Consider the following 17,005-nt stretch of genomic DNA (forward strand, 5'->3'; position numbering starts at 1 on the left):
AGTATATTCCATTCTGTCTAGATGCACTGTTGGCTGATCTGTTTACGGCCTCTTGGAGTTCAGTTAGATTGAAAAGCTGGATATCATCAACAGATGGGGGTCTGGTTAAAATTCATCATACTTCTTTCTGCTAAATTTTCGATTTGTAAAAAAGAGCTGTTATAATTAGATGCTGCAGATAATTCAGAAGAGGTTTCTGAAAGAATATTGGTTATTTCTTTGGGAGAGGATATTTCTTGTTCAGTGCTTAAGACTGGGATAGATTATTGGGAGGGATATTTACTATTTGACTGTTGAATCTCCTCCCACCAGATTAGAAAATTTCTGGTGCTTAGAAAATCGTCACTTGATGGTCCATTCACTATTGCATAGATCATCAAGAATAGTCCACTCTATACTCTTTGGAAGGAGGAGAGAACATAATAGTAAGCTAGCGTTTAGTAAGGCCAGTTGATGTTGGTCCCGTAAAGTTTCAGTGAGATATCCTCTTTAGTCCATGTGGGGATGTGTGTGTGGGGGTTCCACAATGGGTGATGCATATTAAAGTCAACAAGAACACAGAAGGGTGCTGGCACTTGCATTACAGGGTTTAAGTTTTTTTTTTGCATTTAGAAGTTATTTGGAAAAAAAAAAAAAGTGTTATTCCTAGTGCATTCATGTGAATGACATCTAAGTGAGAATATGGCAAGAGGATATTTTAGAGACAGTTAAAATTGCTATACTTCCACGTGCAGAGGTTTGTTGTTTCTACATATTTTATATGTTTTTCATTGAGGGAAATATATGTGTTAAACTGGTTTCTTGCAAACAGCTACTGGATGGTATTGGTTGATCAGGTCATTCATCAGAACTTGCACATTTCTGCATTTCTCTTGGAGAAAGTACTGTATTATCGGTTTTTGTGGGTTGCATTTTAGATCTGGCTGATCTTTAGTTATTTGTTTGTGGCAATCTGCTGTCTTTCCTGGACTGCTAATTCTGTGTCTATATTCTCTTCTACATAAAGATCCAGAACTGATTCATTGGTACTGGTTTTGATATCACAGTCCATACATGTGAAAGAAGGTTTTTCTTCCCCATCAGTGTCTAAATTGATTCTATTTTCAATGGTGCAAAGGCAACTGGTCATGAAGAACCAAGTTCAAAAATAAATGCCACGTCAAAGTCAATAAAATGTCAAAAAACAAGTAGTAAAAGGTTTTAAAATAATTAAACGAGTGTATATTATAACTAGGAACTAATTTATGAATATTATATAGTTTATAAACTTTAAAATAAGTTTATACACTTTAAAACTGAAATTTCAGACATTACCATTAATGTTAGTTGAGGCATATGACGGTCCTTGAGACTGTCGCAGACATTCTCTCAGATATGCCAGACAAGCTGTGCTTGCAACCTGGGAGTCTAAAACGCTGATAGAACTGATATTTGGGTGACACTAAGTCAAGTGGACCCAATTTTGGCGAAGTCCGGATGGTCTGTGACAGCCAAATCCTCTGCTTGCACCTTCACGATGGTGGGACTGTTAGTAATCCTGGGTATAACCCCAATGTGCAAGCGCACTGTGGGTGACAACCCAGGTGTGAACCAAGGTAATCAGGGGTAGAGGTGTGGTGCCCACACCACACGGAGGAATGCCGCCACCTGTGTTACCAGGCAAAACTAGGTGGTAGATGACTCTCATCAAGCGGTGCAAATATGACCACTTTGCTTATTGGAAACTTGAAGTGGTGGAACCCATGTTTAGTCTCCAGAACTAAGTTCTGGTCAACCCTCTCCCATCTCCTCCATCATGCAGTATGATTGATGTCTTTTGAGGTTATGATGAACTCCGTGGCGAGATACAGACTTTCTTATATTTTGAGGGTACAGCTCTAAAACGGTATTTGCAGGCAGGCAGCTAGTTAGTACACCGGACCGAACTTATTGGTAACTCTCTAGGAGGCTTCCTAGTGAGTTACCTTGCTGCCTCTACTCTGCCAGATTGAGACTGGAAGGAGTTAGTAGTGCATAAGCGGGGGGGGGGGGCATTGTCAAGACCACGTTAGGTTAAGAATCGGGGTATATTCTTCCCACGTGTACCCATATCAAAAAATTTCATTACTTCATACAGTATGTCCCCCCCCCACCTTTTCTTACTAGTGAATACACAATGAATTGTCAAACTAATACAGCAAACATACCTGCAAAAAGATCTAAACTCCCAAACACTTCCTAGTTCATTTCACAAATATATGTGGTCTCGGTTCTAATCTCAATGATGTCCATTTCCACTTACAATCTGCCAAACTCTATGTACTTTTTCTGACAGAATTTCAGTTATCGGTTGATTCAACCACTGCTCATCTCACAGTTGGCGAAATTATTCGCTGTATGATTCCTTTCACCTCAAAGGTACTTGTGCATATGTCCTTTCTGATATTCCCTGTCAGAGACTTGGTAATTTGGAATCTACTTTCTTCGATCTTCTCTGGCTTAAAATCTCTCTACCTCATTGTGTCAAATTCATCTGCTGTCTCTACAGTTCTCCCAATTCCAATAATCACTTGGAACTCTTTGACTTCCTCTCTTTGCAACTTGACTTTCTCTAGTCCAACTTTCCTAACAGTGAGGTAAATTTAATGTTCACAACTCCAGATGGTTTCTGTTTTCTAGTTACACAGACCCAGCTGGTTGAGATGCTGAAGCATTTGCAATTACTAATGACCTTGCACAGATTGTTCATTTACCTACAAAAATACTGGACAAACCTAACCATACGGCCAACACACTATCTTTTTCTCAATAACAACCCTTTTAAGTACACGGTCAAAGTGAATGTTACATTAGGCACCTCACCTCACCTCAGTTCACAACTTGGTGATTGTCTCTTCTCCAATGGAGCCTTTATCTCATGGCTATTCCCAACCTCATATTGTTTGGCATTACAAGAATGCAAAATGGGATGAACTGCGAGATTTCTTTTCTTTTTTTTGCATTGGTTGGATTACTGTTTCAAAACTTATGATGTCAACGTTTGCTCAGATCGTGTCAGTGAAATTATTCTTGTAGGCATGGAATCCTTTATTCCACATCCCACCTTAAAATCTCGTCCTTGGTATTCCAATAAATGTGCTAAGGCTGTTCAAGAGAAGAACGCTGCATATCATAATTGGCTTGTTTCCAATATTGCAGTTTCATTTTCTGCCTTCACCAGAACTTGCAAAAATTGTAAAGCAGTTATCAATCACAAACTACTGCCAAACTAGATTTTGAATGGGCTAAGAGTAGAAAACTTACTTCTTACCCTAATGATAGCCAAGCATTCTGGTCTCTTGCCAAAGCTATTGGCTGCAACTTTTGCCCATCTCTGCTCTCCCTCTGTCAAAACCAGATGGTTCTATTGCCACTTCAGCCAAAGATAGAGCTGACCTGCTAGCATTTTACTTTCCTTCCAACTCTTGTATTAATGATCTTGGTAACACACATCCCACAATTCCTAGCATGCTCCATTCAATGCCTCCTGTGGTCTTCCGTCAAAAGGATTTTGACGAATCTTGATGCTAAGAAAACTCCAGGTCCTGATGTTCTCCACTTGTTCTCAAAACCTGTGCTCCTGAACTTACTCCTGTTCTTTGCTGCCTTTTTTCACTTTCTTATTACAAAGATGTTTTTCTTTCTGCTTGAAAATTTACTCATATCCAGCCAGTTCCTAAAAAGGGTCACAAGTCACCTTCCCATTCAATTACTTCTACTCTTTCTAAAGTAATGGAGAAATCAATTAACCTCCAACTATCTAGAAACCTACCATCTGATCAACAATCGCCAGTATGGATTCCACCAGTGTCAATCCACTGGTGATATTCTGGCTTATATTACCCATTTATGGACAAATTCAATGGTAAAGTTCGGTGGAACACAAGCAGTTGCTCTTGACATCTCAAATGCTTTCGATCGTGTTTGGGGGAACCGCCAAAAAAAGCTGCAGAGAGTCATTTACCCTTGGTGATGGTAGATGGCTCTCTGTCTTCTAACTTCTCCACTAATGCTGGTGTCCCCCAAGGTTCCTCTTGTATATTAATGACCTTCCATAGACCGGAAATCCTATCTATAGTTTTGCTGATGATAGCACATTGCATTCCACTTTCCAGTTTGAGAAACCTTGCCCTGCTCAATCAGCTTCAACTTCTCGAATATCTATTACCATTCCTTAAATGTCAATCTCCAGGTAATTCTCTAGTGGGGCAAAGACAGCTTAGTTGAATTCAATCCTTCTAAAACTCAGTTCTGTCTTACATCTTGCAAAAAGGATTCTACTGCTGCTATTTCTAGTCAAGGTGATAAATCTCTTTTGGGGATTACCCTGACTTCTTTTCTCTCTCTTGGCACAAGCATGTTACAAATATTGCTTTCTCTGCATCTAAAAAGCTTGGTTTTCTTTCAGTCTCGGCGTTACTTTTCCTCCAAACAGCTGTTCGCTCTGTACAAACCGCAAACCCGCCCTACCACGGAATATTGTTCCCACATCTGGGACGGTTCCCCCAAAACCTCTCTCAGGCTTCTAGATTCCATTCAGAAGAGGGCAGTTTGGTTAATTAATCACTCCTTTCTAGCGTGGTCTCTCCACGCTAGGTCTCATAGACATGCTGTTTCTGCTGCATGCCATTTTTACAGATACTTCCAGGCACTGTTCTTCTGAATTGGCTTCTATAATTCCTGCTCTCTCTTTCAAAAGAGTCTGAACACGTGCCGCCACCAGCCATTTACTGTCTGACTTCAAACTCACAGAACCAACTTTTCCTCTTCCTCTTTTATTCACTCAACTGCCGTTTTCTGGAACAATCTTCCATTCTATGGATTTGTTGAAAATTACAGTCTACAGAAGTTCAAGTCTAATGTCAACAAATATCTTCTTTTGTCTTCTCAACCTCCAATCCATACACGGTACTAAGTACTATAGGTTCTGTACCTCGTGTTTGGAGTTTTCATAAAAAAAAGAAATAAAAAAGAAAGCAAGCTTACATAGCATCAGTCAAAAAAATAAATAAATAAAATAAAACCCCTTCCCATTTCACTCATCCATTCACTCCAAATGTTTCTCTACTTCTGCCTTGAACTTATTTAAATTGCTAACCTCCATTTACAAGAGATGGAAGTTTGTTCCAACTATCAACAACCTGCTGGCTAAAGGCAAATTTCCGCACATGCATTCTACAATTGTATTTCCTCAATTTGAAATGTCCCCCTCAGGTGAGTAATCTGAGAAAGAGGAAGAATCCCATTAGTATTGAGCTTGCTCAATCCAATCAAGACCTCATTAGCATTAGTAGAGGCATTTGGTGGCTGTTGTTGGATTAGGGATTTATTAGGCGCATCGGCAACTATGGCCATAGTGTGCCAGATGTCAGTTGGATGCATTTCCTTAGATTTTATGTTTCTTAACTAACAGTATTAGCCCAATCCCCCTTCCTTATCCTGTCTATCCATTCTGTACAGATTGTACTTGCCAAATTCGAATTCTGCAATCTTTACCTCTGTGTGACACCAAGTTTCTGATATCTCAAAAATATTCACATTCGATGTCTTCACTGGCACCTTCAAATCAATCAAATCAATTCATCAAATTTCTTTACTATACTCCTAGCATTGTTGTACATGCAAGTATACATGCCCCAATTCTTACTTTTAGTTATCCTAACACAGCACATGTATTTACTTGTTCCATGATAACTCCCAGCAGTTCTAGAAATCCCCAGCACCTTGCTTTCCAGGCTGGTTCTCATTGCAATGGAAGCAGTGCGAGAATCACTTACACCGATGACTGCAGCTACTATTAATCTATTAGTCTGTGATTCCCCCCTAGCTAGCAATTTTCTGACCCACCTAGCATCAGCTTGCACCCTTTCTATTTTAAGTATATCCCTTCCCTGTAGAAGCAGTCTCTCCTGTTAGTAAGCATAGACCACGCTGAAAAAAATTCTACCCCATGAGCCGTGCACAATCCCTCTTTGGCCGAATTGATTGACAAGGCTCTCATCGTATACTCCCTCCTATCGTGTCTGGGTAGAATTGCAGACACTTTCAAATTTAACCCTAATTAATGACTTTTTTTTGACTCTTGGTCAAAAAAAAAAGTCACGAATTAGGGTTATATTTACCCTCTTCCTGTTTCACATATCCTTTTTGCACAATATATTTCCCGTCTCCCTGACAATAGTCACCAACAACAACTAGCTATTGTGGGACTGGCGCATTCTACCCTGAAGATTGCCGCTGTGTTGCCTGATGCACAAGAGTGAACTCTGACATTGAGTTGGACAGCTGAGAGCTTGATGGGTCCCCTATTTTAATTCCTTCGAGGGCATCTATCCTACTCTTCAAACTCTGATAGATGCCCATGTGAACGCTGAGTTGGTGCTTAATTTCTTGACACTCTCTGCACTTAGCACATACACACAAAGACATCCTCCTTGGCTAGATCATGTCCAGTTTCAGAAAGTTTTCCGCAAACATTCCAAGAGTTGCACTTTTTTTTAGGCTGTGATGCGTTGGAGAATCGCCCCCTTCGGTTCTCCCTGAACCACAGCATTCTCACTATTGTGCACATAACTTTGCTACTCTAGTCTGGGGATTGATTAAATCCATTTAAATATGATTTAATTAATTAACAATGAAAATTAATAAGTTTAATCAATTTAATTGATTATTAGGCTATACTATACTACAACTGACTATACAATACCATAATAAGCTAATGCAGTAATATGTATTACGCTATCTAGTTTTATGCCTATAAGTGTGACAGCTTTCTTGTATGAGCTCTTCCTCTGCTGCTATGGATTTTGTTTTCCCACCATGATGTGAATTCCCTGGTTTAAGAGAATCCTCAGCACTTTCAATACTTTTCTTGCAACTTTATTCACTCACTCTCTTATAGACTTACTATGTTTCATACCTGCTTCACCTTACTGAACCAACATTCTGTAATAAGTTTCAGTGGGTTTTATTCATTCTGCATTCAAAAGTCTTACTGCAAAGGTTCTGACACTTTACAATGACAGCTGGTGGTGTGGGCACTCAGTGTTGACAACATACTTTGATCACCTTAAGATTTATTATGATAATTAATTAATACGATAATTAATATTTGCCATAACATTATCAATTTACCATAATATACATCTAATTGGTGTTGAGGTATTCATTTGAATCACCCTTGTAGATTAAAATTAATATTTAACTAAGTTTATTTATACCTCTGTCTTATAAAGATATACATTTCTAACAAATAACAACACTGCCAATAACTATAGACAGGCAGTAATAATAAAAATCACAGCATCACCTTCGATGCACTGCTAACTGATTCACTTAAATCAGTTGTCCTGAATTTGTGACTTTATTTTAAGTCAGTATCAAAAATCTTATGTTTTCTCTGCAAGCTGGAATTCCTCAACGATGCTTGTGGTCAACATTATTCCACTCTGCCTTCCATTTTCTTGTAGTAATACTTTTTTTTTTTTTTTTTTTCACATGCTAATGACTACAGGTCCTGTGACCTCAAATCTTTTTCTGAGATTTACTAAGAAAGTTCAGTATCAGACTAATCATTTTACAAGTGTCTGGTTAAAACATCAATCCACTTAAAATTAAATTTCTTGTCTTTAAGTTTGACTCCTATTGTTCCTAGCCTTAAGGATTTATGGGGTGCTTCATCATCCCTTTTTATATATATATAAAAAAAAAATTATATTTTGTACTTTTTTATATAAAAATATATAGTAAACTGGGTAAAGGCCAGTTTATTATATATTTTTAATGCCCATTCTTACTTATGGAGTAGTGGTCTGGTCACCCACTGTATCTTCAAATATAAAGATCTTGTTAAATGCTGAATACTGGGTAGGCAATTATACTGACAGTGTACCATCCATACACTGTCAAGAAGTGAGTTCCAAAAGTCCTACCCATCTCAATGTTATACAGTGTGTTGTGCTTTCTTCAATTAAGGTTGCTGTTGTTGGTGGTATTTATGGCGCAAGGGCTACTACTGCCAAAATGTTCCTCTTCCCGAGGAGAGAGACTGTACAGATTAATAAAATGAGTTTATAAGTGTATATATATATATATATATTTATATATAAAAAACTCAGATAAATTGGAGTTATCCCCAATAATATGCCTAAGTTGAAGAGACTCATTTAAGTTAGAAAGGGATTGGAATGATGCAAATAATCATAATTTAAATAATCATAATAAAATACTTACGTATTTTATTACAACTATTACGTAATAAAATGTTGCTAATGCTTTTGCTTCTATCAAAAGCAAACTTGTTTTTTGTTTGATTTTCTATCCAAACAGATCACAGCCATTCCATCTCTTCCAATTCTTTGTGTCTTAATCTAATGGATTTTAATTACACTTTGAGTTGTTCCTGCTATGAAAGTTTTTATTTTCTCTGCATTCTTTGTAATTCTCGGCGTTGCCTCATTTAGGCCTATAGCACGTGCAATACCACATGGTCTTTCATTTCGCTCAAAATGTTTCACAATTTCATATTTTTTTCTCTATCGACAGAGGCGGACTGGCCATAAGCCTTACCAGGGAAACCACAGTGGATCGGAGGCCGGTATGATTTTGGCCATAAGTGCTAGTATGAGGCCACTACAAATTTTCCCAGGTAAGAATTTTTGACCCAGTCTGCCTCTGTTCATCGATATTGCTTTCTCTCTCTCTCTCTCTCTCTCTCTCTCTCTCTCTCTCTCTCTGAATCTGAAGTGTCTTCACCAGAATGCTTCCTTTTTGCACCTTTTAAGTATTTTACTAATTTTTAGGGAATAAAGCACAATTACAAAATGAGGAGGCACGCTTGATACACATAAACAAAGCTGTGCGCACGTGTAGCGACTGAATAAACAACACCGTAAAGGCAGAGACAACTCTATTAACACCCCACTAGCTCACACTTTACTAAAGCACATTTCTGGGGGTTACTCTCATAAAACAATAAAAACAATTTCCAGTTGTGTTCCTGTTATAAACTAGTAATCTCGATCTAATTGCATTTGTGATAATACCGATAGCTGGAATTTTACGTTATTATGGCGAAATGTGTTTTCCCTTCACTGATATAAAAAACAAATACATTTTCAGAATCTTCTCTTCATTCCTATCATGTTGCGTTCAGTTGGGGTGATTCCACATCCAACTGCTATTTCTTGTAAACACAAAGGCGGAATCGTGCATAAATGAATTCGGTTCGTGTTATCTATGATATCGTTCCCCTATTTATAAATCGTGTATGATCGAATTCGTGTAGTGTAAACACGTGTTATAACAGGACTGACTGTATGCTTTATGGTCAGTGGTGAATCACAGTGCAAGCATAGTGGTGGATTATTTCCTTGTAATAAATAGAGATGCATAAGATGGTTAGTTAGTTAGTTATTTGATTTTTAGGAGCATTAGCAACTAAGGCCATATTGCTCCGGAGATATGCGGTGGCCATTCCCTGTCCTTTCCGCATCCTCCGTATTTGGTTGTCACAGGTCTAATCAAGGCCAAATCTCCGTATTTGGTCGAACCCTGGTCTAATCAAGGAGCGTGTGCTACGCACTGGTGCTCTTGCCCACCTGGCTACGGAGGTGCCTTGCATAAGATGGGTATGACCAATACACGCTCTGGCAAGCACAACCTCTTCATGTCTGTTTGAGGGGACTCTACATTTCCATAGCTGTGGATTCTGTTTTATTTGTTGTGACTTGTTATTTAACTGATTATACCAAATTTCAGTCCATATTTCATTGAATACTATAATATATATAATAATACTATAATTATATACTTGGCATATAATTGGTTTATAGCCTGTGTAAGGAATCTGGATTTGGTCATTGTCAGTGGGATTACTTGCGGCTTTATCTGCACACTCATTTCCTGGTATTCCAGAGTGTCCTGGGATCCAACAAAAGGTGACAGCCTGCTTACTGTTATGCAGTTCTGATATTTGATTTCTTATTTGATTTACAAATGGATGTGGATAGCGAGAATTACCACGGATGGAAGTCACTGAACTCAGAGTCTGTGTAAATAATAAAATGTTTCGGGGTGAAATCTTTAGAAAGAAAGTTCAAACCTATCTTAATGGCAGAGTTCTGTGAAAACATTGCATTTCTGTGGTAATGAGACAGAGACTGTTGATAGAACCACAGCTGTGTCACTTTTGGAGTTGTCAGTATATATATTTGCAGAGTTTGTGCATTTGCCAAGGAGTGGGCTGCATACAGTTTCTGAAAGGTTTGATTGTTCAGGGAGTGTTTCCCCCAATGTTGGAAGTAATCATCACATGCACGCTTTTCATGGAGGTTGCACAATTTTTTTGTCTTGATGAGAATTGATCAAATGCATATTCCACTGCTGAATTAGTTCTTGTAGGCAGATTCCTGTAGGTTTGTTTTCATAAGGTTTATCCATTAAGGATCATAGAGGTGTAACCAGATAGGATGAGATGGAATGCTATTTATTTTAATTGCATAGTTGAGGAGCAGCATCTTTCTCTGAAGGTGGAGTGGAGGTTCATTGGCCTACATATAGGCATTCAGGACTAATCACTTGGATTAGTCCTGAATCGGCGCCTCCATAGCCAGGTGGGCAGGAGCAGCAGTGCTTCTTGATTAGACCGGGGTTGGAGCCCGTGACTACCAAATACGGAGGGGATGTGGAAAGATCAGGCAATAATGACCGCATATCCCCAGAGCAATATGGCCTTAGTTGCTAATGCTCCTATATATATATAAAAAAAAAAACAAAATCCATAATATAGTCCTGAATGCCCCAAGAGCAATCCTGAGCGCACTATGTTGTACTGTGTTGAGACATGCTAGCAGAGTCTCTTTCAAGCAAAGTCATAAATTGGAGCATGATAATCTAATCTAGAACTATTAAAGCTCAGTATAGGTGGAGTAGAGCAGAACGATCAGCTCCCCATGTCACAGATGAGATGACTAAGTATATTCAGCTTTTTCGTACAGACAGTTTGTGTTTGTAATATATGTTTCTGGAATGGCAGTTTGGTGTCAAATGTCATGCCCAAGAATCGGATACTACTAGTGATTGGTATCGGTTGATTTCCCAATGATAATTCAGGTTCTGGATGTGGCCGACGTTTTTTACAAAAGTGAATGGCTGTATTTTGGTTGCTGATAGACAACCATTATGTGAAGTCCATGACACTATTTTGTTTATTGCAAGTTGCAGTTGTCTTTCAATGGAACACATATTCTGTAAATGGTAAGATATTGCAAGGTCATCGGCATAAAGAAGATGCCTACGTTACACAAAATGTTCTGTTTATTCTAAGAGCAAAGAGTGTAGCTCTGAGTACCGATCCCTGCGGTATACTTTCTCTTTGGACAAGAGATTACGATTACTCACTTGAAAGGTTCAATTTCTAGACACACCATGACAAGATGTTTTTTTTTTGGATAAAGGGGTTCTGTATATTACTCTCAGCTTTCACCATTAGGTCTAATGGTGATCGGTTTTTGCGGAAGCCGTATTGATTACAACTGATGACTGAGTGCGATTCTATGTACCATACAAGTCTATTGTGTATCATCTTTTCTAATGTCTTGCCCAAGCAGCTGGTAAGAGATATTGGTCTATAGTTGCATGGATTCGTCTGATCTTTTCCAGATTGTACTGTTGAATGACACCATGAGCAAGGATAGTAGCTTTGAGAGAAGATTTGATTCAGAAACAGCAATAAGGAATTTAATGCCTTTTTTGTCTAGGTGTTGCAACATGAGGTAATAAATCCCATCAGGACCTGATGCCCCATTTTTTGATTTGTTTGGAGCATCCTGTAGCTCCAAAAATTATAAAGACTTGATTATATGGGAAATTTACTCTTGTGCTGAAATTTAATTTGTATTGCTCAGCCCTTGTTTTATGTTGCTGAAAGGATAGTTTGTAAGCAGATGTATCTGAGATTTGTGCAAAAATTTTCTGCCAGAGCATTAGCTATTTCAATTGCAAATGATAAGTATTGCCTATTCCATCTCAGTATTGTAGAGGATGCTGGTAGAAATCTACAGTTTAGTTTTCTTATTTTATTCCACATTATAATGCTATTGGTATTCTTCGTTATAGTGTAAGGAAACTGGATCCAAGAATCTTTTTCCTTACAAGTGCTTTTGCTTTAAGTTTTTTGAAATTTAAGGTTCTCCATTGTTGAGTGTTCACGAAACTTGTTCCATGCCCGGTTTTTCTCTTTTTTTGGCAAGCTGGCATGCACACTCCACCACTGATTGGCATGTTAAAAAAACCAGACAGAGTTTGGATATAGCTTTGGCTGCAGCATTTAGAATCTCAGATGTGATGTGTTGTGTGGCATCATTGATGGATTGATGTTTGATAATTTCATCGTCAAATGAGATATTAGAAGCAAACAAATTCCAATCAGCCTTGGATAGTTTCCATTTTAAGTGTGTATTATTTGTCTGAGGGATTCTAGTTGTTTAGATTTCACAAATTATCAGATAATGGTCACTGTTTAGTGGATTGTCCAGAGCTGACCAGCGGATGAGTGGATATAATGTTGGAGAACAGATTGTCAAGTCTATAGCTGTAGTTGTTTTAGCAGCGAAATGAATGTAAGTATCTGCACCAGTATTCAACAGTGTTAGAATTTGTTTGTTTGTTTGTCTACAATTCCATTGGAGAATTAAGTGGCGTGAGTGATTTCACACACTTTCAAAATGTGAAGCCACCATTGTTTCATTATAGTGGAGTTCACTCAGCGAAAAACTAGGAAGTTTTGTTTGTATCTTTGAAAGTACGTAAGAAGTGGAGTTACTGTATTTCGTTCATTTTAATCCCGTATTGCACATTAAAATGTCAAAAAGACTGCACTATGAAGCCGTATTGAAACTAAAAGTTATTGTGTATGCAAAAGAACATGGAAATAGAGATGCGGGTCGACATTTTGACATTAGTGAAGTAAATGTTCATCGTTGGAGAAATGATCGCAATTCCATATTTTTGTGCAAAGCAACAACTAAGTGCTTTAAAGGACCTAAGAAAGGAAGATTTCCATAAGTTGATGAAGCTGTGATACATTTTGTAATGGAGACACGCACAAAAGGATTACCTATCACTCAACAAGCCATGTAATTGAAAGCTGGAGAAATTGCAAAGTCCCTGAGAATAGAGAAAATAATTTTTAAAGGCAGTCGCGGCTGGTGCGACAAACTCATGCATCATAGTGGATTATCGTTAAGGCACCGAACATCTATCTGTCAAAAAATCCCTGCAGATTTTTAACAGAAGCTGATTAACTTTCAGCGACAGGTGATGAAATTAAGGAAAAAAAGAAACTGAGTTTAGTCAAATTGGAAATGCTGATGAAACCCTGGTCTTCTTTGATATGCCTTGAAATTACACAGTCAATGCTAAAGGTGCTAAAGACATTAAGATTATAAGCATGGGCTATGAAAAGCAGCATATCACTGTGATGCTATGCATCACTGCTGATGGTCGAAAGTTGCCACCATATTTAATTTTAAATCGAAAAACCATACCGAAGTATGAAATTTTCCCAAAAGATGTTATTGTGCGTGCACAAAAAATGAATGGATGGATGTCAGCAGAACTTATGGAAGACTGGCTAAATGTTGTGTGGAATAGACGTCCTGGAAGTCTTCATAACCCACCTAGCATGCTAATGCTTGATGCATTTCGTACACATTTGTCGTAACAGGTCAAAAATAAAATCATGCAAAAAACGTGGTGACTTCGTTGCAATTCCTGGTGGCATGACTAGTCAACTGCAGCCACTCGACATTTCAGTTACAAACCATTTAAGGATTACTTGAGAAAGGAATATGAATCTTGGCTGTTGACCGACAACCTTCCGTTGACACCTTCCAGAAAAATTAAGAAAGCACCTGCATCAAAATTAGCAGAATGGGTATCAACAGCTTGGAAGTTGATCCCAGAAAGAATAATCAAGCACTCATTTAAAAAATGTTGCATCACCAACGCTCTCGATGGCTCAGAAAACGATATATTATGGGATAATGAAGATAATGACGGCTCAGAAGAACCTGACCCTGAATGTGAAGTAGACTCTGATATTGATTCAGATGCAGATATCGACGGTTCAGAAGATAGTGATGAATAATATACCTACTGATAAATTCTATTGTTGTTAGTAAATTGAATTCTATTATAATAAAAATATTTGTTAGATTTATTTTAGCTTTTTTTTTATTTATTTTTTCTTAGAATCAAAGCTTTTTTTTTTCTGTTGGTGGAACTGAAATTAAGGTGCATCTTACCATCGATGGCATGTTAGAATCGAAGAAATATGGTATATTCGTTGTTTGGTGATAGGTAGATTGAAACTATTGTTAACATGATTCCTAATTAACATGATTTGTGTGGCATTATTGATGGATTGGTGCTTGATAATTTCATCGTCGAATGAGATATTAGAAGCAAACAAATTCCAATCAGCAAACAAATTCAATTCCAATCGTATTCTTGAGTTTAAGAGAATGGCCACACCTCCACGCACAGTGTTATTGTTATTTCTATTATGCTGATATACAGTATAGTTCTTGATTTTTGGAATTACTTGTTGTGGTAGATTAGTTGAATTTTGGAATTAGCTGGGTAGTAGATTAGACATATGCTTACTGGACTATACTGTTGGATTAGGTCATAGATTATCATCAATGTTGTTACATAGGCCTCTACAGTTCCACTGTATGATGTGATCCATTATTCGTTTTTAGCGGTTGGGTTTGATGCAGTCTGCTTTTTTGGTCCAATCTTGTTTTGTCTCTAATTTTATTCTTTCTTTTTTCGAGAAGATAGGATGCCCTGTGTCCATGTCATCTTCTGCGCACAGATCTAAGAATGTGGCTCATCTGGGTTGATGTTTCATCTGTATCCATATTTGTTAAATTTGGCCAACTTTTCTGTATTGGGACTGCTGTTTTAGTTTTTATGGTTTCTGAGGAAGACTGTGATGCAGTTGGTGATACTGAAATTGGTGTGTTGTTGGCACGATTTATCAATGCTGTTCCTTAGTAGATTGCTGTGAGGTTGAGAGTATTTTTTGGGCCCAATCTGCAATAGACATGGTTGGGAGAACTAACACATCAGTTTGAGTGGCTGCTGACTGGTATTTCTTTGCACCAAAATATACATATGCTACTGCATATGTATATTTTGGTGTGGTAAACATAATATGCTTCTTTGCCTCCTGGTAAGTCACTTTCCACTCTACTTTGCATTTTTGGACCTTTTTTCCTGTTTTCCATAGTTCACAGGACCTTGAATATGTGGGGTATTGGCCAATTCCCTGCATATTCAAGTTCAGACAATGTGGTGTTTCAGTATCACATTCAGTTTGTGTGTGGGATTTTGAACCACAGTTTGGGCATGCTGCATCCCCCTCGAAAGACGGTCTGAGAGTGCCCAGACTTTTGACACTTATAACACCTGATGGGATTAGGAATGTAGAGTTGCCAAACTTACGGATGATGTTTCGTATGGGGACAAGCTGACCATCTTTTCTGATCATAATCCACTTAGCTTGTATGACTTTTTGTTCTTTTAACTCTTCAACCAGCTCATCTTCTATGAGTTGATCAAGTCCCACTCAGAAATTAGCCCTTTGGAGGTATTTGGTGTTGCATGTGGGGTAACATGCATGGGAATACCACCAAAGTTTGAGAGGTTCAGCAGAGTATCTGATTGCTTATGACTCGCACTTTCTATTAGCAAATCTCCGGATCTAAGTCTTTTCACCATTTAAGGCACACCTGCTGAGCTTTCCAAGCATTTCTGTATCAGAAATGGGAAGAGCGTACTCATGCATTTGTTTGACAAGGAGTGGAAGATAAGGAAAGATGGGAATTCTGGTTGTTCTTTATCAGTCTGCAGTCTTTGACTGTGATGTGTCATGGTCAGTGTCATTTACTTTTGAATATGAGCGTCAAAGCTCAATTGGAGGAAAATTATCAAATTCCATGTTTGCTCCTTTTAGCCCTGGGAGAGGGACTTTCTTCTTCCAGGTTACCGGCCCTGCCACGTGGAGGCAGGAGCAGTGCCACCAGTGACCAAGTGGTCGTAGAAGTTAGTGTTTTTATACGCACTGAATAAAGAAAGGTAGTTTTCCTTTCCGTGTTCTTACTTTAACACTTGAAGCACAGAACCACTAAAAACAAAAGAGAAAGGCACTAGAAAGGAAATTAAACTTTGCCACTTAGGAAGAGCACTCCACTCTACATATATCTCAGAGAAAATCACTTGTCACTCAGGGCCTTCATTTTGAGGTATCTAATGAATTTGATGTAGGGGACTGATGACAGTCTTGATCTAGGGGACATCACGACATGCACATACTGAGAAATCATTTATATGCAATGCCATGTCTGTTGCCTTTAATGAATAGATAAAATCTGAACACTGATTTATATAATCAATCTCTCTCTCTCTCTCATGTCGTTACTAGGAAGAAATTATAAAGTTCTAGAGCCTATTGTTTTAACTTTATAGTTTTTTTTTTTTTTTTTTGTATTTTGGCATTTTGAAAAATTAACTTTGTGTTACAAAAATAAATACATTAATTTTTATAAAAATAAAAGGGTTTGGCATGTCAGATATTTTTAACAGAAGTAGTTAAGTAAACTGTTAATCTGTCAGTTTCTAATTACTACTTTTTGGAATACACAATATCCTAAAGGAAAAGATGCACTGCCATTAACACAAATATACTGTAAATGGCTGTCAGCAATGCCTGTTGTTAATGTGTCTATACTCGTACACATGTGAGATCAGCAGGTAGAGATATATTTGATTTTGTTGTGAGGAAGTAGTGTTCTTCATAAATTGTCCAAAGAACATAGATAAAAAATAAAACTGTCATTTACCTCCAACATATTCATTGTCCATTTCAATCTCTGATAGTCTTCCTTAGGTATTACTTGTTCAGCAGAATCACCTAATT

At 37.9% G+C, this 17,005-nt stretch overlaps 1 protein-coding gene across 2 annotated transcripts in view; it reads right to left on the bottom strand.

Moving 5' to 3' along the window:
- The window catches only part of LOC150087336 (golgin subfamily A member 2-like), a 436,198-nt gene that overhangs the window by 59,215 nt on the left and 359,978 nt on the right, over positions 1 to 17,005 (bottom strand). For both annotated transcript variants that reach the window (XM_090371141.1, XM_090371142.1), the window contains one exon: positions 16,929 to 16,999. In XM_090371141.1, coding sequence (XP_090227267.1) covers positions 16,929 to 16,999 — 71 coding nt within the window. The remainder of the gene's footprint in view (positions 1 to 16,928; positions 17,000 to 17,005) is intronic.

The sequence above is a fragment of the Mastigoproctus giganteus genome, chromosome 4 (assembly GCF_048544385.1).
Source record: "Mastigoproctus giganteus isolate SK-2022 chromosome 4, ASM4854438v1, whole genome shotgun sequence".
Classification (NCBI taxonomy): Eukaryota; Metazoa; Arthropoda; class Arachnida; order Uropygi; family Thelyphonidae; genus Mastigoproctus; species Mastigoproctus giganteus.